We start from the raw sequence: 20733 nt of genomic DNA on the forward strand, positions 1-20733 counted from the left end.
AACACAGCACAGTGACGAGGTATCTGGACTATTCCCCAGTATTTCATGCACATAAACCTGGGAGAGTCAGCAGGACAACACGATGGCAAACCTACACAAAACTGAGCAGAATCACAGTTAATACACTGTGCTGATCCAGTTATAAAATGAAAGACACATTCAACTATTTTGCTCAACCATCCGGTCTGATACCCTTAGTAAAGCAGGTAATTTCACACCTCCTCCAAATATCACTTTTCATTTCAGCTTTTGCATAAAACTTAGTAAGTGTATACAGCACAGTTCAGCTTGCATCATAGCTTTACAGTGTTCTACTTCTTCCACCCCCACCAGAGTTACCAGACAATGTAAAGAGAACAAATTTAAGAACTGCATAGGAAACCCTTTCTGCCATTTGCACATACTCCCCACATTCTCACAGTATACCTGGAGGAGCAGATAAACTTTACAAATCCTTTGGCAAGAGTTGTTTAACTGTGGGGGTTATTTTACAATAAAACGCAGTCCTCATCAGCAAAAGAAGCCTTCTTTTAAAAGGTTCTACGTCTCTAAAAGGTACTTCATGCGACAGAAGGGGTGACAATTTACTTTCTATTCTGGTTTAATGTACTAGGCAGTTAATGTAAGTAGACTTCTAGACACTTTCAATGACAAAATAGATTTAGACAGTTAAGAGACACATCTGTGTCTTGTTTACAGGTTAATCTGTCACCAGATCTGATTTGACACACTGATTTAACATCACACAGGTCTTCAACTTCCGGAACTGAAGGGTTCCATATGTATTCTTGTTTGCTGCATAACTCAAGAACTCACCTGTCTGAAATACCTCTTTAAAAGAAATTCACAGGTGAATAAACACTACAACAATTAAAAACCAAAACATATAAACAGTGCTGCAGAAGATAAGGGGATTGCAGTTGTGAACAGAGTTTTGGACAGAAAAATTAAACGTGTATCAAACACAAACTGAATTTACCAGGGAACTACAGAACAGGAAAAATTAAACTATGTACACAACTTGTAGAAAGCAACTGTGAAAGGGAACTAAAAGCAACAGGAAAATTAAAGAGGTCTGCAACTGATTCATTCCTTGAGGTAGACATCAGATTGCTCTTCCGAGTCCTTACACCAGCATTTCTCAGGAAAGTAGTATCAGGATGCAAGGTCAGGCTGCTGCTTGTTGGTTTGAAAACAATATCTGAAGTAGAGCAACTAGGACAGGGTTCACAGAGAGGAAGGGAGGGAGGAGACTCACAATACAACAGGTCCCAAAACCCAGAAGTACCCTCATCTCTGAACTTTTAAATAAATATGTTGATTTTACAAAAAATCTAGCACAAAACAGGATCTACACAGGCAAAACATAATCAATACATCATGACCATTCAGCACTGCAAAAGGAATCCAGCATTTTAAAACATGTAGGTCATTTTATGCAAAAAAGCCTCAGGAGATCGTAACAATAAAATGCTTAAAACATTGATAAGCTATTTGGTAAACCACAGCTCCAATCTTTATTACATTAAACATTAGCACTTAGTGAAACTTCTGCTTTGCAATAGAAGCTGCAAGAAGTTTACTTACAGCTGATCCCAGAAAAAGCTTCCTGAAAGGCAGTAGGAAGCATTCAATTGATTTCAGATAAAGAGCAGCTGAAATAAGCTTGACAATATTGTTTCCTCTGTTTGGAAGGGGAAAAAAAATGTATTCATGAACCATACAGCCAACAAAGCTGGAATGAGATACTGGAAGCAGTAAAGAAAGTAGGAACATGCAAGTCTTGAACTTTACAACCTCCTGAAACAGATTAGCACTGCCAGTGAATCCAGAGGGCCAACAGCCCGTATTATTTTCCAGTTTTTAAATTATATAAACTTGGAACCAGAAAAAGTGCAGAAGCATCCATGTGCAGGCAGCTTGTGTGGTGAAACATTGAGCAGGAGAGAGAAGAAGGAGGTGGCGGTGGAGGAGTGGAATTCCCAATACCAAAACACTATTCCAGAAATTCCCATCACTGCAGACATTCTTCCAGGCTTTGAGTGTATCTATCCCCCTTTCTCCTGCCTGCATGGTCCCCCAGTTCAGCTGGCAGGCTGGTCTCAAGACACTTCTCCAGCCTTGAGAAAGACCAACAGACCAACCCCCTAAGTTCAAGTTGTCCTTCAGGTAATTAGAACAATAATTGATAGTTATGAGGCATCTTCTGTCCATTTTGGGACTTGCTGAAATGACAGCCTCCCTGTGCCCAAACAAATATCTTTCCTCTTCACTATGCATCTCATTATTGTCCTTAAAGACCGTGCAGAAAGCATTTGCTCTAGTTCTCAAGAGCCCCACAGCCAGGGCTGGAATACAAGGTGCCTCCAGCCTGCACACTGCTCTGCAGAGAGCCCTTTACCTCGTAATTCACCTTTTCAACTTATCTGGCAACAATCACGATCTCAATGCAAACCAACAAGTTAATTCTAGCAAGGCAAGACCCAGCATTCTTAGATGCTTATTTAAAATTGTGCTTTGCTCCTTCATAACCTTCCCAGACACGTTAACATATACCTGAAATTTCACTTCTAGCTGTCACCTCAACAGATGTTTGCTGCTCAAAACCAAAGGCTTGGGCTCTGATACACAGTTAGTGAAGCACTCAAACTATCCTCAGATGGTTTTCTTCACTGAGGAAAGGCTCTGAAGTGTCAGCTCTCCTGTCCTATTTTTCCACAAAGAACACATTCAAGTAGCACAAGCAAGATGCCACAAAGACCCTTTTTGCTGTCTCACAGATGTTTTTTCTTCTGGTTACTGCCTCTCCCAGTACCAGTTCGATGACAATGCTAGTCAGATTTGTAATTCATTGCTTCCAAAACATCCATTGTTTCAGTAAGTCTGACAGTCCCACTGCTCAAATTAGATGCTGGAATTCCCAAAGAACCACTTTAACACCAATGATACCTTGCACTTGGCTTTCAAACCAGATGTCTTCCACCTGGCAGACCAAGGGGCTCTTTCCACACCTTTAGCAGGAGTTTGCACTATGAGAAACCAATCATGAGAGCAAGGGCTGCAGAACAAGTCCACTAGCCTTTATCTTATCCATACAAACATCAAAACAATTGCCAGGAAAGAGCATGACATGACAATACAGCAGTACCTGCTCTACAAATTAATATGCCCCCTGACTTAGGACACAGAGGTGACATCATTGAAAGTTAAGTTTCACATGGTCTGTTCTACCACCAAATTTCCTCCATCCCCAATATAATCAAGGCTTAAGGGTGCCAACAGTTACAGGTGAATTCAACACCAAGGGGGAATACATGCTTCAGTCACCTCACTTCATAGTTAAGCCTTTTTGCTACACATATTTGTTGTCACTAGACAGCAGTATCGATGTTTTAAAGTAGACAGACAACACAAGCAAACCTTGTGTTCTCCATGCTCTGCGTGGAGAAGAAAGGGACTATCAAGGAGAGGCAAGATGCTCTGCTATTTGTTTGACACACCAAACACAATCTGGCTTTTTTAAAACTGAAGAGTGTCCCCCCAGCCACAATACAGAAAAGAAAATCCTTCAAATTTTGTGGAGCTATAAGCAGAGAGCTAAGTACCTTATTACTCCACCACCAGTCCTCAAGGGCAAATACATACACCTTAGCTGACTGAGTAATCCCTCCTAGCTTTGGCCTGACCTAGCACAGGCAGGTGAGCATCACCCCCAACTGATTGGTCTGGATCAGTTATACTTTTCTTGAGAAGTGGGAAAACAAACACAAACCGAAGTTTTGTTATGATGTGCCTACAAGACTATGCTTTTGTCCAAAGTTTGCTCTTCAAGAGGCTAGGAAAGCAGAGTGTGGTGATGGAGAAATAGATTTAATACTATTTGTGTAAGAGAACACCTTGAAAACAAAAAGGAAATTGAGGATTTAGCCAACTTCCCTGATTCAAGAGAACAACTAAATCCACCTATACACACTTAGCCTACACTTAAATCAGTTGCTAAAAAGCACAGCTAGGTGAAATCCTCACATATATTTCTTCCCTTTTTGGCCAACCAACACAGACACATTTCTGAAGATCCACTGAAGATTCTGTTCAGCAGCTGCCTTGAACTGAGCAGTAAGGACAGGAACAAAATCTCTTACTCAAATCACAGAGATTATGAGAGGTTAATCCTCCTGACGCTGGCAACATAGACAGCTCTGTCAGGCGACCTGGTTCCCCAACCAAGAGGTGAACTAAACAGTAATCCAAGCTGCCACGCCCCTCCAATATTCTCCTGCAGCCTTTATATTGTTAGTCAAAAAGCAACTTGGGTGCAATATACTGGAGCAAGCATGTCTGACTCTCTCAGATGTATTCTGTTAGACTGTACTTTGGTCCTTTGCCTTAAGGGGTTCCCAACAGGTTACAGATTTCTCCTGAGCTTTTAACTACTTTGTGATCAGAAAAGTCAGCATCCTACTCCTGAATCTGTGCCTTATCATGGAAAAGAAAAGGACACATCAAATCTTAAAGAATTTTTAAATGTATAAGATAAATACTACTGGACAGAGTAGTCAAGGAGGCTTCCAATTCTCATAGGCATAACATGCCCTTCTTTCAAACTCTCCAAGGTTCAGAAATATATTATTTTAAGTTAGTGGCAGAAATATATTATTTTAAGTTATTGGAAATGCCTTAATTGATTAAGGGGACAAAACCCATGCTACTTAATTTTACACAAAACAGACTGCAACTCACGTGTGCCTCCAGCTGCCAAAGATTAAGGAAATATGCATAATGAAAGCCATATCCTTGCACCAGAAGGCAGGAAAAGAGACAGACTGATAATGTATTGAGTCTGCTAGGAGCCAGTCTGAGCTGGTAAACCAACTTCGATGACAAAGCAACAGCTCAACTAGTTTATAATAAAAGCTTCAGTGGGCGAAAAAAAAGCCAAAGGGCAAATATAAAAATGCTTTTAAAACCCCACACATAACAAAAAAACCCTTAACAGTAATTCAGAAACCAGATGAATTAAGAAATTGGTTTCTTCAGGTCTGGGGGTGTGGGTAGGTGTATTTATTCTGAAAATAAGATATACCCCTCTACACAATCACTTCTTCCAAGACACAGAGCACATGCAGCTTCTGCTCAGATGTTGTACACAGAGGTAAAGGCCACTTAAATTACTCGAATCTTGCCAGAGTTATTAGATCAAATCACACAGCCTGGTCACAGCCAAGGTAACAGCTGCTAGAAGACACAAATACGGCAGTACCAAAGAGGAAAGAGTAGAAATGACAGAACAAAACCAGTTGTGTGCTTGTCCTTTGGGGTGTGCTTTTCTCCTGTAAACAAAAGTCACCTGAACAGTCTCCCCAGTGACTCAGGTTTCTACACTCCCTGTTCAGACTGCGTGTAAACAAGATGCGCCCTGGAAAAAAGAACTGCTGACTAACCACACCAGTAGTGATCACCACCTAATCACAGCCTTGGTCTATTTTCTGATAGTTTCGATTTAAGTTGCAGGATTGCAAGCACTCAGCCAACTGGAACATGGCTACTTGTCAAGCAGGACTGAGCACAAGCTTGTCCTGAAAGGCACCAAGATAAAAAAATGATACCAACAAATATCACTGTTCAACTACAGAAGTGTAGCATATTCACTGAAGGGGAAACTCAAAAATAAAGCAACAGCACATTTGTAGTGGATTCAGTAAATTTTTATATATATATATATACATGTATTTTAAGCAAAAACAACCCACCATGCTAGAGTAAATTATAAGCTTCCAGGAAAAACAGCACCTGTGTTTTCCACACCAAATAATGAAGGAGGATTGCTCTAGCATGAAAAATATTTTAAACTAAAATATTTTAAATTTTATTGATACAAAATATCAAGAAATATTATTACGTTACTTAGTATTTACTCGTTTGGCTTCACAAACCAGAGAAAATATGAACATCTAGGAGACAGAAAAAAGCTTGACTGTGAGAATTAAGAAAGAGTAAAAGAACTTGTTAGGGTATGAGTTATGGTGCAACTGAATGAGATTCCAGGCAGGAACAGGACATCTAATAACAAAACACTGTTGGCAAACTATACCTTCGGCAGTCTGATTTTAATCTTCACATTCACAAACTGCCCAGACAATACTGGTTCCTGGAGGACACCCACAAATTGCAGAAACAGGACAGTAAGATTGCCATCTAAAAGAGCTGCACCTCACAAACACATTAGCACTCACTTGCCAATACTTTTGTTTTGACACAGCACATACACAAAGAACTAAACCATAAGAAGGTCATACTAATGACAAGGAGTGTGCACAAGACTGTTCTCCTGAAAGCTGTGCTGCTTGCTTGCATTTGGGCCTCCACAAAAATATGGTGAAAATCCACCAGGTTAAATAGTCTAAGAATCAAAATCATTAACCAAAATAAACAGCCTTAGGTAACAATCGAGTATGAACAAGTTCCTTCACACATAGGTTCTTTTTCTTAACATTTGTAACTAAGGAAGATGCTACATCAAAATTTTATCTGAATATACAATTCGGGTATAGCAAGCAGTTGTCAGAACAGTAACTCACATCACAATGAAGTTAGTGCAGTGAGGAAACAACACTGGAAGGGTCCTTTGGGATCACCAACTCAACACTGCTTCTCCAAACACCTGTACCACTTACACAGTTCAAAACCATTCCTACCTTCCAGCCAACACCTTAATTAATGGCACGTGTATACCTTCCATATCTTATGTCAACACCATCCCCCCCTCAATGTTTTTCCTCAACCCATGTTTAATTTCCTGATGTTTTTAATGGACACAAATCCAGATCCCATCAGTTTCTGTTAATCAGCACAGTAAAGACTCAAGGACTCCCCAATACCTTACCTTTCAGAAATGCCTGTAATTTGTCTCTAAGTGTACAGTTTTTTTACCGAACATCAACTCATTTTCATTATCATTTCATTACCACTCTCCTCAGGGATCACCAAGTCCTTCACGCATTATATTTATTTGCTTCAAAATTTATTACGTAAGTTGGACTTGACCTAAGAACAGCTTTGACACACACATTTGTATTTTTTCTTGCCATGACACAAGTGGAACACATCTATCTGCTTCTCCGACTAGTCTTTTCAACATTACTAGATTCTGCTACAGCCAGCTCCTTATACTCTATACACAACTTCTGCTAATTTCCATTTTCTTTTTAAAAAAAGTCTGCTATGGGATTTGTGAGATATTACAGCAATCCAAATAAACACCTGCTGTCATCTAGAAACAAAAGGCTAGCCCAGAACAATCTTCCTCTCACAAACCTGTGCCACATTTCATACATGACACCTTTCCACACTGCTTCCACCTGTCTATAAAATTTTTATAATTCTCTCTTGAAAGTGTATTTTAAACCTTACATATTGCCACAGTCTTGCCTGCTTTTGAAGTCAAGATCTGTATTTGCCAACATTTATCACTTATCTCCTTTATCTTCCTGCCAATCCACAGAAACCACCTCTACTCCTCTACAGTTAGGTGATGCCACTGCCTGTTTACAGTCATAGTTAATCGTCTGCTAGCAGAGTTCAGATTTCAAGTGTTGCATGCTTTAGCATTCTGGGATACACATTCCAAGACTCAAATTCAGAATATTAAAATTTTTTCTCCCACTCCTGTGCATCATTTGCAGTTTCACAAGAAACAATTCCTATAGTCCAGGGACCATACCCAGCCCCATCTTTACACAGCTCCCTGTCCCCATGCACAGAAATCTGATTCCTTCCTCTGTGGAGGCTGGCTGTTTCCCCTTTTCGTGTGATCAAAGCACATTCTGTTTCCTGTTTTATTACCATTTTCAAGATGTCACCTTGTCTGCTGAGGTGGAAGCCCCTGCCTCAGCCCTGGACTTCCTGATTTTCAAGATACACCTTCCTTTACAAAGTGTTTTTTTCCCCACACCTCTCAGAGGTTCTCTGTTTGTTCAGCATATCCTGACGCAATGAACAGGTGAATCATCAGCTCTGGGGTCATTTCCTAGGTGGAGCCTTTTCTTTTATTTGAGATGCTAATATTTACCCCTGTAGCTTCCCTGAATTTCATGCCCTCCTCTGTATCCAGCCTCCTTGCTTCACCAAAAAGCCTCTTCAGTTTTCCTGGAGGCTTGACAATTGCTAATCTACATGTTCATCTATTTACTTTAACTAATTTTCAGTTGTGATGATTCAAACCAAGTTCACTTCCATGTCCAACTGCCCTGAAGAATCTTCTGTACTTTTCAAAGTCACATCTACAGTTCACTCCACCAATTTTATGGCTTTAGTCACTGTCTGATGGTGAAACTGCCAGATAACACAACTCCCTGCACCCAACCATGACCAACACCATATATTCTCTGGTGTGGGGAGTCAGTCTTTCACAGTGAGAATACACAGAAATACTTTGCTCTATCCATGTTACGAGATTTTTACCCACATTTAAATCCTGGACTACGTGCATTAGATCTCTTGTGCTATCGCAGCAAAATCTCTTATCAGCTCTTCCCAAAGCAATTTCAGCCCAGCTGGTTCTCTTTTATCCACACTAATACTGCTTTACAATTTTGCATCACCAAAACACAGTGGAATTTTCCCAGTCACCTCTATTCCTCTCTTTCTAGAGTAGGACATTCCCTCCAACATCTCTGTTTTCCCCATAACCCCCACTCTTCGTGACTCCTGCTTTTGGGGGCTAGTTCTGAGTCCTACACTAAAAGCCCTCTTTCCCACCACTTTAGTCACAAGTTTGCCATTTTGCTTTACAACACTAATGTGTTTGCACCCCCTTGAAAAACTAACTCAACAGCACTAATTTAAATGTTCTACATTGTTTACTTTTATATAACTGTAGCATTTCAGGATCAGGCAACCCCAATTTCATCTGCAGCACTAGCTCTTCCCTGATGTTCTAGGAGAAAAAAGGAACACACAACACAGGCCCCCAGGAAGTGTGCAGAGGGTTAACTCATGTATATTCAAACTTCTGTCACAAGCTGGTCTCCTCCTCCAATACAGCCTGAACATGTTTCTACATCTTCAACTAAAGTGTCAGGTTTATACAGAACAGTAACCTCAAACTCAAGTTTTGAACAGAAATAAAAGGTCTGTCAGTCTCGCTCTGTTAAATCACACTTCTCTCACCTAGCAAAAGTTTAACAATATACTGATTTAACACTGCGATCTAATAGGTCATGGCATGTCTTGATCTCTTTTTAAACGGGGAAAAATATGTGAACACTTGTCGTTATATTCAGATTAGTCATAATATAATTATACATGCTGCTACTCAAGTATCACCCACTACCAAACTTGATTTTTCCCAATTCTTAAGTACTGGAAAGGCAAGAAATTACAACTTCCGTAATAGTTTTTCCAACCTAAGGAAAGGCACACCAGCTTCTGCTGTTGTGATGCTGAAGCTACTTAACCACTTCAACATAAAAAGCATAAATTTGTCACATATGCTGATAATCAGCATAAAGCTGCCGAGAACCGCAGAAAATTCTTCATCAATTTTACTTCAGAATCTGATCTTTTACTGTAAGACTCTGGGTTGTTATATTAATACTGTGTACTACAGAGGGTCATATTAGATGATTACAACAATCCATTCTGGCCTTGTAACTGTGGCGTTTCTAAGCAGTTAATCTCCTCAAAGAATCTCCTACTAAAATGGAGCATACACAGACTCCACTTACTTAATTTGATAGGTCAAAATCTAATAAAATTCTGCACATGCAGCAAGTTATACCAGGTAGGAAAGACAGAGCTAAAACTACCGTTTCATATCCATTTTTCCCACCCTACTAATCCATATCCATATTGCATGCCAAATTCAAGTTGCCCACTACAAGTTTAGGTTCTGATCAAGAGTTCAAGGTTGGGGGATCTCTGAACCAGAAAATACTGAGAATTTCATTTAAAACCAAGACTTTATTAGTCTACAAAATGGCATTATAATTTTGGTAGGGTTAGAAATCCTAAATCCAAGAACAAAGGCAATCTCAGCTTTCTAGTAATTTATGACCTCTCTGACTCTCAAAGAGGAGCCACATGAAGCGTGAAGAGGCCAAACAATCTCCTAAAGAACATCACCTGCTTGCCTTTACAGAAATCTTACGATGAAGCATAACTCATGAAATCCGGAGGGTGAACAAAAGAGGAATGACAATTTTCTACAATGTATGTAACAGTTTACTCAGCAGTCAAATTCCTTCCTCACACAAAGCTGACAAATGACCTTGGCACCATGCGTCTGGTACTCCTGGCCCTATAGGAAGAAACAATTACCAAAGATTTCCAGAACACGGTTTTGCAGCTCTCCAGTGTGTAATTGCAGCAATAACTATCCACAAGCACTTTGTTTGCAAAGGACTGAGGTTGCTGGAACAGAGAAGTGTATCATAACTGCAAGTGAATAATCGTTGGTACTGAAAACCTGAAGTCCCTGAACATTTTCTGAAAACCTGTTCTGAAATTTATACAAGTCTTCAGGAAAGGAAAATGTCTCTAATAGGTTTCTGTATAGAAATTCAGTATCTACACATTCGGCAGCTTTATGCTGATTATCAGCATATGTGACAAATTTATGCTTTTTATGCTGAAGTAGTTTAGTAGCTTTAGCAACACAACAGCAGAAGCTGGTGTGCCTTTCCTTAAGTTGGAAAAGCTATTATGGAAGTTGCACTCCTTTCCCCTCCAGTATTTAAGAACTGGGAAGAATGGAGTTTGGTAATGATGTTGGACAAAAGCATAACATCCTTCAATACAGGTTCCAGGTGACGCAGTTCCTCCACAGTTCACTTTGCCTTATCCAAGCATGCCTGCATCCTTGGCACATGGACTGCAACACTGTGCTGCCACAAAGTCTCAGAAAAGTGAAGGGTTTTGGGAGCCACCATACTTAGCTACAGATCCAAAATCCTTTCAGCAGATGCCAACAAAGACAACAGCAGGTTGGTTATATGGTGCAGACTTCATCCAAAAGTCAAGGGGAAAAGCATGGGAGTTTTTTTGATGGTTTTTTAAGCTGAGTATTACTACACTGGCCTGAGCAGAGGAAATAAAAATGTGGCAATACTCAGAAGCTTAATTCTGCTGTTATTTTATACCTGATGATTAGGTCTCCATGGTGGAAATGCTGGAGTCTGTTTAGCAAAGCAGACTGGGTTGTAAAGATTTAAGAGAGTTAAGTCACAGGAGCTTTAAGTAATAAGGTTAAAACCAGTATTCCTTAAAGGAACACGGTCAAGGCTTGACGCCAAATTTCTTTTCAGACTCACCCACGGTTTTAGGCTGGTGATTATCTTGAACAAGATACCTCCTCTTATCCTTCATCAGACAAGAGATCCCAGCCCAATTCACTTTCCATTTATACGGTATGTTCTACTGCAAGGAAGAGTATCAAAAGTCTGAGGTGAGCACAAAGCTGTTGAAACACTATGTTTTTAAATGCTCTGACTCCCAGATGCAAGCAATCCAAAAGGGAACAAAATCAGGTTTTTTAATTCCTTTAACACAGTTTCTACTTCATTCACCTTGTCCAGCAATATTAAGACTTTTACAAATTTAGGCGTGGCCAGCAAAAGTAAGTCCTGCCAGCAAAGCAGGCAACATTTTTTCATACCTGACACTGCCCCAATTTAATTTTCTCTCGGCACACATGAACTGAAGCTCTCTCAGCATATGCTTCCATAGTGAATGCATGTTAGACCCAACTCCCATACAATTCTATCCAAATTACCCCAACTTGCCTGCCAAAAGGATGAGCATGCACTCCAGAGCAGTATGCCAGAGGGTGCATAAACTAAGTGACTACCATTAGCTTGCAGCATTCCCTTTCATTTTCAGGATGCCCACACCTAGCTATCAGAGAGGCAGCATACTTGCCAGTACTGTACTCCAATTCCTTGCCACTTTCCACAACAGCAGGACACAATACCAGGCCATAATATATAGTGCTTAGGAAGTTCAACCACCATCAGCCAAAAGAATTCCTCAGTTAAGAACTTCTCATCATCTAACTTGATCCTCTAACCACAGCTGGTCTCTTGCACTCCAAGCTACACAAGAAGGGAAAGGCTGCTAATACCAGTAGGTAGACAACATTTTGTTATTTTGAAGTGTAATTATTCAAAGTTCATATTGGGGGAAATGACTTAAAAGGACAGTAAGAAATCTGTTTTGAAAGCTTGGTGAAAGAGTTTCATGTCTCAGCTGTTTATGATGCACCAAGTAAATCACATTTGCATCTTTTCATGAAATAATCAACCAGAGATTTCTCAGTTTAACTTTTTATTTTTAAATCTGGATTAGACTTGAAGCTTTCTTCCTGGCTGAAACAGATATATAGATGCACATAATGTATTTAGCTGAAATCTGCTCATCATAAAAGACAGCATTATACATATAAGGACAGTTAAATAGAGAAATGCTGGAGAGCTCATATGCCTGTCAGTACTACTTCAGTTCTTTCAAAACTTGCAAACAGCATTCCAACCCAACAACTGTTAAGCAGCAGAACAACTGTTTTGGATCACCACTCCAATTTTCTTCTACAAAACAATTATTTAATAGTTACCTGCAGTAGCTGTGATCAAATCAAATACAACATGGATTGTCCAAAGACAATCTCTAGAAATACACGAGGGACATTTCACAACTAATTTCATTAAGTTGAGAGTAGTTACTACCAATTTAACTAAGAAGAATAAATCTGAACCAAAACTGTCATAATCAGATTCAGGAATCATTTACTAGGAGTCTTCCACAGAGGGCCAAAAGCCACTACTCCTCAAGCAAAAAGGACAGCTGAATTCCATTCCACCCCAAAGACCCATAAAGCCATGGTGAAATAAAAGAAATAAACTGTTACTGACACAGGTTGTGTGGCCCAAGATGTAGGAAGTTAAGATGCAGGGAAAAGCAAGAGAGTTAAATATAACAAAAAACATGAACAGAGGAAAAAAACACCAACAAGGATATTGGCCTCTCAACCCATCAGCTGATTTAACTGCTAATGGTGAAAGAGCATTAGGTATCCCATAAACAGCGGCCCCATGCTCAGGAAGAAGGAAGCACCTGTGAGATCAGTTACTTTCCAGCCCATCGGCAAGTAAAGATAAAGTTAAATGTCCAGTGTGCAAGTAATAAAAATTGTAAGGTCTAGAAAACTGCCACTCATGTCAGTGAAGTAGTCTGTAGCCCAGTGACTTTTGCTGTAAATGCATCCAGAGAGATTAGAAAAGAGGCTCCAAGAAGCGCTGAGTATGACACCCAAGGTGACACTCAGAGCACACTTACTTGTAGGAGGTCAGGTACCTACAGATCACTGAGCACTCCAGACAAATGTCTGAAATGTCTAAGGAGTTAAAGTTCTGAAAAAAAAAAGATGCCTACTATTCAGCACCGGCTTGGAAAGACTGATCGAAACTGTACACACATGGAATTTTTTGAGACATACAACTTATTAGGGTAGGATAGTCTCAATAATGTGTACAATGACATAATATGGTGGGTATCCAGTGACACAGTAATAGATAGCCACTTGAGAGGTTGGCCATCATCACTGGTGTTTCCAATTCCAAATGCTTACCATATTTCACTCCTGCTCAACTGGGCATTTGCCATTTACACAAAACCAAGCAGGACACAGAAGCCAGTCGGAAGCCAAATAATAAAAGCAGAATTCTGCATAGCAGCCTAGTCAGGTATAAGGAGGGCCTAAAATAAAAGAAAATCAATCTGAAATCCTGCTAAATGCAAAGAGAGGTGATCCAAAAACGCAGGATATACCTATAGAATAGGAATCTGTATCACAGAAAGCATCTGCCAAATTTTACAGGTCAAAGTATACAAGCAAAACATTACTTTAGGAAAGCTCTTGGCAAACATGGCTAAAGCATGCACAGATAAGCACAAGCCAACAATATGAGTAAAGCAGATTTTAGTTCTCTATTCAACAATGATGAGATCAACACCACAATATTAAATGCAATTTTCACTACTATACGAACTTTAGAAGTACAGTCAGAAAATAAAGACTGCAAAGAAAAGCAAATTCAAGTGCTAAAGGGAAACCTTTCAAACTACTGACTCCAGAAATCTTTCTATCAAACAAGAGGCAAGAACAGCAAGTTTCTTTCATACACTTCCACACCAAGAAAATGCCAGGTATTAACTAGTGAGCTTTAACCTATGAAAGAGGCAGAGGTAGTGAAGACCCTACACACTTTCACAGCAGCTCCTAATCTGTTTGCAAGACCACACAGTGAATTATCAGAGTGAAAAACCAACAAAGAGTTATTAGGCACTTCTCTCCAGTTCAAGATCTCCTGGAAGAGCAGCAAGAACCACTTTCACTGAGTGCTTTAAGTATTTTACAAGACACTCAGTAAAATTTGACCATAAGGCAAAAGAAAAAAGCAGGAAGAAATTTCAAAGGAAATTTATAGGAAGATGATTTGCCATCAGACATATGCATTTCATATGCATTCAAGTCAAATATTTGAATTAAGGTCCTGGATTTGAAAAAGCAGTTTAATTTGCTTGGACTATCAATGCTGCTGTGTAAGCTGCAACTAGATCTCGGACTGTTACAGTTTAAAATTAGGTTCTTTCAGCATTTAGATTAAATGCAGCACTTTATTGCATATTAAAAGAGTATGCTAATAACAACTTTAACATGTTTGGCCTGGCAGATCCCAAACTGAAGGAGTCAGCTCAGAGTATATCCTGAGAGAAAGAAGGAAGCAGACACTATTCAAATTCAGGAAGCATCTCTGTACATTCCCTTCAATCCACTGAGAACTATAGGGAGTTTTCACAAAATTCACAGTCCCTGAATACCTAAAAAGTAGATTCCACAATGTTTCTTGAAACTTGCAGCAACAGTGCCCAAAGCTGAAAGAGTGAGGATTTTCAAGAGGAAATCAAATGATCATGCGTGCATCAAAAGCCAAATGTGGTTTATAAGTTTTACTGGACAACAGAAAAAGCTAGAAATCTTAAAATTTCTCTCCAATAATACCCTTAGAAATCTCAAACGTAACTCTCAACAAAAAAATGCTCTTTTAGTAGATAACACTTTTATCTTAGCCTTATCATCCAAATTTCTAATGCACTTTATTTTGTTCCAACACTACCTACACTGGTAGCTTCCTGACTACATACAACTAGAGAAATGGAGTTCATAACAGTTACACAGAAAATTCTAAATTAATCATTATGTTATTTCAACACCCTACAGTTATAACCTTGCAGTTCTGCTACTATTTTTAATGTCCAATTCTCTTCTTCATCAGTTTGACCTACAAGAAGATGGGTAGGGGTTTTTTTTCTCAGTTCTACAACCATTTCACAATACTGTCACAACAGAAAACTGGAGGCACTGCATTCAGTCTTACAGAGAACACTGAGGTAAGTTGAGGCCATTGCATCAAGGTGGGGAAAAATCCTTTAAAGAGAAGGTCCTGACACTTGACCACTGCGCTTGTAGGTATAGATATTTCTAAGTTCCTAACAAGATGAACATGTTTTCATTTCTGTTATCATAAACACCCATTTCCATTTTCCTTCTTTGCTTCTTTCACTTGGATGTCAACAGAGCTCAGTATAGTTCAGTACTGGAACTTAAATCTTGCTGGCTATACAGGGAGGGACAGTTAAGTTCTCTGAGTAGTATCCCAACACTTCAGCTGTTTTCTCAAAAATGTCACTGTGTAACAAGCTCTTCTAACTCTTCATAGCAGCCACAATATAAATATTAGGCAAACCAAAAAAAAAAATATTCCTAACATCCAGACAGTACCATTTCACACTGCAGCCAACTTGAAATTCTAGAGTGCAAGAGCTCATCCAAGTCAATCTCCCACATACCTCTGGCAGCCAAATCTCACTCAGATACTGTGGATCAAGTCTCAAGATAAAAGCACATTGCACAAAAGCACTATGCCCCCACAGGACTAAGTCAGGTACTGTGCACAGGGATGAGGGAAGAACCCCACTGCCAACATCCTTGGCATTATAATTATCAAGAGGACAAGGCAGGTCAAGCAGTTTGGAATACAAGTAACAGTGAAGACACAGTTTAAGCTGCTTTAAAGCAGAGAGGAGAAAAACTAGAAGAGAACCATCACTGCCCTGAGACAGCAAGGGCTGGGAACAAAGCAGGATGCAATAAAAGCTAGCAAGTGAAAGGGCATCAAGTGTGTGTCAGGACAATGACAAACAGAGCCAGTGACCGGGTGAGCCAGCCTCAGCAGGGTCCCCTTTGCTGTGACCCCTGCAAGCTGTGCTGAGACAGCAGTTATTCCCATCTCCAAGTCAGGAGACAAAGATCAGAAGAAATTTTATTTAGTTGAGATGTGAGGTAAAATCAACAGTTACAAGAGAAAGCCAAGAAAGTTAACAATGCAAGACTGATATGAAAAACTAGACTGCTTCCCTGGGATTAGTTTTATTTAATATGTGCTATTTTCACAAATACAACACTAAATGCAAACTAATAAAGCAAACTATGCCAAGAGAAGATTATCAGACATAATCCAGACACAGCTGCTCTGAACAGGAGTGTATGCAATCTCTCTAGCACTTAAGCAGTGGAATCAAAATACGAAGAAGTCTCCTAAAAGCCTCAGTCATGTAATATTCAGGATTTTTTTTCTCCTTCACTTCACTTACACTCACTGCACATTTTCCTGCTTCAAAAGAATCCCTTAATTTGCTCCTACAATAGCCCGTTACCACTGGCTCATTTCACACGTCCCCTGAACAGTTGCAGACAAGCCCAGACTCACAATTCCTCTGAGCTTAGATTTTCTATCAGGTGCTTCCTATTTCTATGGCAGATACAGCTCAATGATTCTCTAAAAAAAAAAATACACCAAAGAAACAAACAAAAAATGCCACATAGCAAAACAACAACAAATAAACAACAAACCAAAACAAATAAACAAAGGGGGGGAAGGGAAAAAAGCATATACAAAAAAAAAATCATTTGTTCTCCAAGAAGAAACGGTAAAAGAAATATAGCATTCAAGATGAGATCAAGAAGCCATCTATGCTAGCTGGGCTTTCATGGGCTTTCAGGAACAAAGGCAGCACTCAGACATGCTTGGTGAGCACTGTTTTAGATTAGCGATTCGTTAAAATACAATTAATGGGCGCAATTCAAGGGGGGTAGAAAATAAATCAATAAATTAAAACACTATCCTTCTGACCGCTAGGCTTCTTCTGATGCTGACACTTAGGGCTTTTTCCACATTTTCCTTTATCTGTAAAACTGCACTCCAGATGCTATTAAGAGTGTCCCAATCACCAGCATTTATTCCATGGGGGTGTTTGTTGACTTTCTTTGTTAGTCTCAGCTCCACACCATCCAACTCCACACTACTATGCAGTCTTATATGTGTACCATTTTTAATGGGGAAAAAAAAATAATCTTTTTCAACTTTCTTATTAACAGCTCACCACTGTCTCAACAAGATTAGTTCACTTCAGTGAAAAGGCAAAAAAATCAAGAAAAGTGCCATTTGTTGGGCTTTTTTAAAGAAGTGACAATTAATAAAGCCTTCTCCTCCTCGCCCCATTTGTTTTATCTCAGCTCCTGGTATCTATTTTGTTTTTCAGACTGCCCTACCTCAACCTACTTCCATTTCATATTTGATGGTTGCTACTTGCGAGGTCTCACCAGCTCATCCTTTCAGTCATGCCTATTTCAGAAAACATGTTTCTTGACGTTTAGTAAATTGACTACATTCTGCAATGTTATAATAAAGGTGCTCAGTATCATCTATTTAAATGAATGCTGCTGTTTTCTACTGTCTTCACACAGCACATGGAAATGGAAGATATAATTTTCACAGCAATTCACACACAGTCACCAGCCACCTCAAGTTTCTTCTTTAGCTCTTTACACACAACCAAAGAATAAACCAAACACAACAGCATATCATTCCAGGTTCCTGAAATACTCTTGTCCCAAAAACTCTACAGATCGAGAACAAACACCCTAAAAAGAGAAGACACTTTCCACAACTCAATCATCCAGTTCATGTTCTTTCAATATTCTTCGTGAATGGTGTGTAAATACATTTTTAATACAGTCAGCTTCAAGTGGTATCAAATCCACATTTCTTTAAAGGACATTCTGAAAACACTTTGAGGATGAACCACCTAAAGGAATAAAGAAACACCTGTAAAACATATAAGCAACCTTTGACTAATAAGACTCAGCTTCAATTGAAGAGATTTTGGCAAAGCCTTCAAAATGGGCTAGACAACTCTGTGCTTCACAGTTTACACGAAAGTGTAGGAATAGCATTTCTAAGATAAACTTTGCACTTGTGCGCCTCTCCTAACCCTTAAACACAACATATGTTTAATAAAAGGGCTGAAACTTAATTCAGAAACACTCCCCAGGAACAGTGCTCTCCCCAAAACAACACATCTCAAGATGCTCTGCTGGGCATCCTATCAACACCACCATCGACACAGGGGTTTTGACTCAAAAAGGTGACAAACAGCTGGATAAGGAGCTGTTATCAAACAAACCGCTGTGTGTGACAGAAGAGCTGAACTGCCAGCGGTGCCAGTTTTTTTATCATACCTGGCAGAGGAGCTGAGAACATTAAAACTACACTTTTAAGCCGCAGGGCACGGCTGGCTCGGGGACGCCCTGTGACCACGGCGTTCAGTGCAGGGAGACACGTCCCGATAGCGTGAGCCCTGGCAGATGGTTTCCCCCAGGGATTTCTTTATCATCATTTTCTGGCACAAGGCACCAAGGAATGGGAAACCGGAGACGGCACTATGATCCACTGCGCAGAGAAAGTGCCTCCTGCCCGCAACCTGTTCAGCGAGAGGACGAGCCTCGATAGTAGCATGAGGAGGTAATTAGGAATGTATGTGAAATAACAATGCATGCTCTAAGGCGACTGCACGGAGTGACAGCAGCCTGCTTCCTGCCCGCGCCGTGCACTGGGCGGCAGCGATTCAACTCGTGTCCGAGCCAACTCCCAAAGTCAGCCGCGGCTCCTCGCGGCTCCTCACGGCTCCGCACCGCCCCGGCCGGCACCGCCGCTCCCGGACCCGCACCGCTCCCTCGCCGAGCGGCACCGACTGCCCAGGGGTGCAGGTGGCGGCCCGGGCCGCGGCTCAGCCAGGAAGCACCGGCACGCCCGTGGCCGCCGCCGGGAGGCCGAAACCCCCTTGGCCCAGGACAAAGCCGAACCGTGCCCAGGCGTGTCCCCCCGCTCCGCCGCCACCGCCCCGCTCACCTCGCACGCACAGCAGCGACATGGCGGCCCCGGCAGCCGCCCCCGGCTCTCCTCATGCCGCCCCGCGGACACCGGGCGGCGGCGGCGCCTCAGCCGGGGCGGGGCTGTCCCGCCGGGGCAGGGCCGAGTGACGAGCGACGTGAGGGGGAGGCTGCGCTCGGGGTGAGGGGGGTTTGCTGCTTCACCCCTCTGCTTCTCAGGGTTTTGTTCCACTCCCGAAAGGTGGAGGGAACTCGCGGGAGGAGCAACGCCCTGAATGTGTCTTCGCAGGAGGGTTTCGAACCTGTCCTGTGCTCGGACAGGTGCTGGTTTGCTAGCGAAAGGATCGTGGAATGTGTTGAGTTGGAAGGGACCCGTTGGGGTCATCGAGTCAGCTCTTGGTTCTGCCCAGGACAAGCCAAAAATCCCACCGTGTGCCTGGGGACATTGTTCAAGCGCCTCTTGAACTCTGCCAGGCTTGGTGCTGTGACTACTTCCCTGGGCAGCTTGTCCCAGTGCCCAACCACTCTCTCAGTGGAGAACTTTATCCTAAAATCCAACCAAAACCTCCCCTAACACAACTTCAGGCCGTTCCCTCCAGCCTTGTCACCGGAGAGACTCTGCTTCCCCACGTGAGGAAGATGTAGGCTGCTGTGAGGTCTCCCCTCAGTCTCCTGCAGGATAAACAAACCAAGTGACCTCAGCCGTTCCTCACACAGCTTCCCCTCAAGGCCCTTCACCATCTCAGCTGCCAGTGAAGAAGCTCGACTGCTGATGAAGGAGCTCAACAGGTGATGAAGGATCTCGACTGATGCACAGCAACAGCCATCTGTATCCCCCACACAGAAAAAGCCGTAAGCCAGCACTTAAGGAAAAACAGGACAAGCAGATGTGATTCCTGTGTCCTAAAGTCCTCCTTCATTGCCCTTCCAGCTACAAAGGGCAACAAGCTCTGAGGGTTTCCAGAACCTGATGTGTTTGTGTGGTTAGCAATACCCACTCCATCTCTCTGCTTGTCTAGTCTATCTCAGACCACTCCAAACTCCTTGCCTCCTCATCTTCTGATTGAGTGACTAATCGGCTGCCTGTTGCAGAAAGACCCTCCCGAGGTGGTTTCCTTTGAGCCCAGTTCTAGCAGTTTTCTCTGATCACCTGTATTGCTTTTAGTGCTGCTTCACCCCAAACTATAAATAGCCATAATACTGCAGAATGTGCTTCTAGTTCCAAACAGAAGATCCAGCAAATAATTTCTGAAATTGAAACTCAACAGCATAATGTCATATCATGTGATTGCCATTCCATTAACATTTAGACCAGCAAAATCTGCACAGAGTGTGGAGTACAAGACTCTTAATTGGGTGTTTCAAAGACCAACCTTCTCAAAATTCACACCTAGACAGGGGAAATTTAATTTCTGCCCTGTGCAGCACAGCATGTTTTTCTGCTTTTA

The 20733-nt window shown here is 41.3% G+C and overlaps 1 protein-coding gene across 3 annotated transcripts in view; it reads right to left on the bottom strand.

Moving 5' to 3' along the window:
* The window catches only part of UNC13B (unc-13 homolog B), a 215899-nt gene extending 196470 nt beyond the window's left edge, over positions 1-19429 (bottom strand). For all 3 annotated transcript variants that reach the window (XM_085043297.1, XM_085043296.1, XM_085043295.1), the window contains exon 1: positions 19305-19429. In XM_085043297.1, the coding sequence (XP_084899423.1) occupies positions 19305-19326 (22 nt within the window). In that variant the 5' untranslated portion in view covers positions 19327-19429. The remainder of the gene's footprint in view (positions 1-19304) is intronic.
* Positions 19430-20733: the final 1304 nt, after the last annotated feature.

Source organism: Lichenostomus cassidix, chromosome Z, assembly GCF_008360975.1.
Source record: "Lichenostomus cassidix isolate B80296 chromosome Z, HeHo_3.0, whole genome shotgun sequence".
NCBI classification, from domain to species: domain Eukaryota; kingdom Metazoa; phylum Chordata; class Aves; order Passeriformes; family Meliphagidae; genus Lichenostomus; species Lichenostomus cassidix.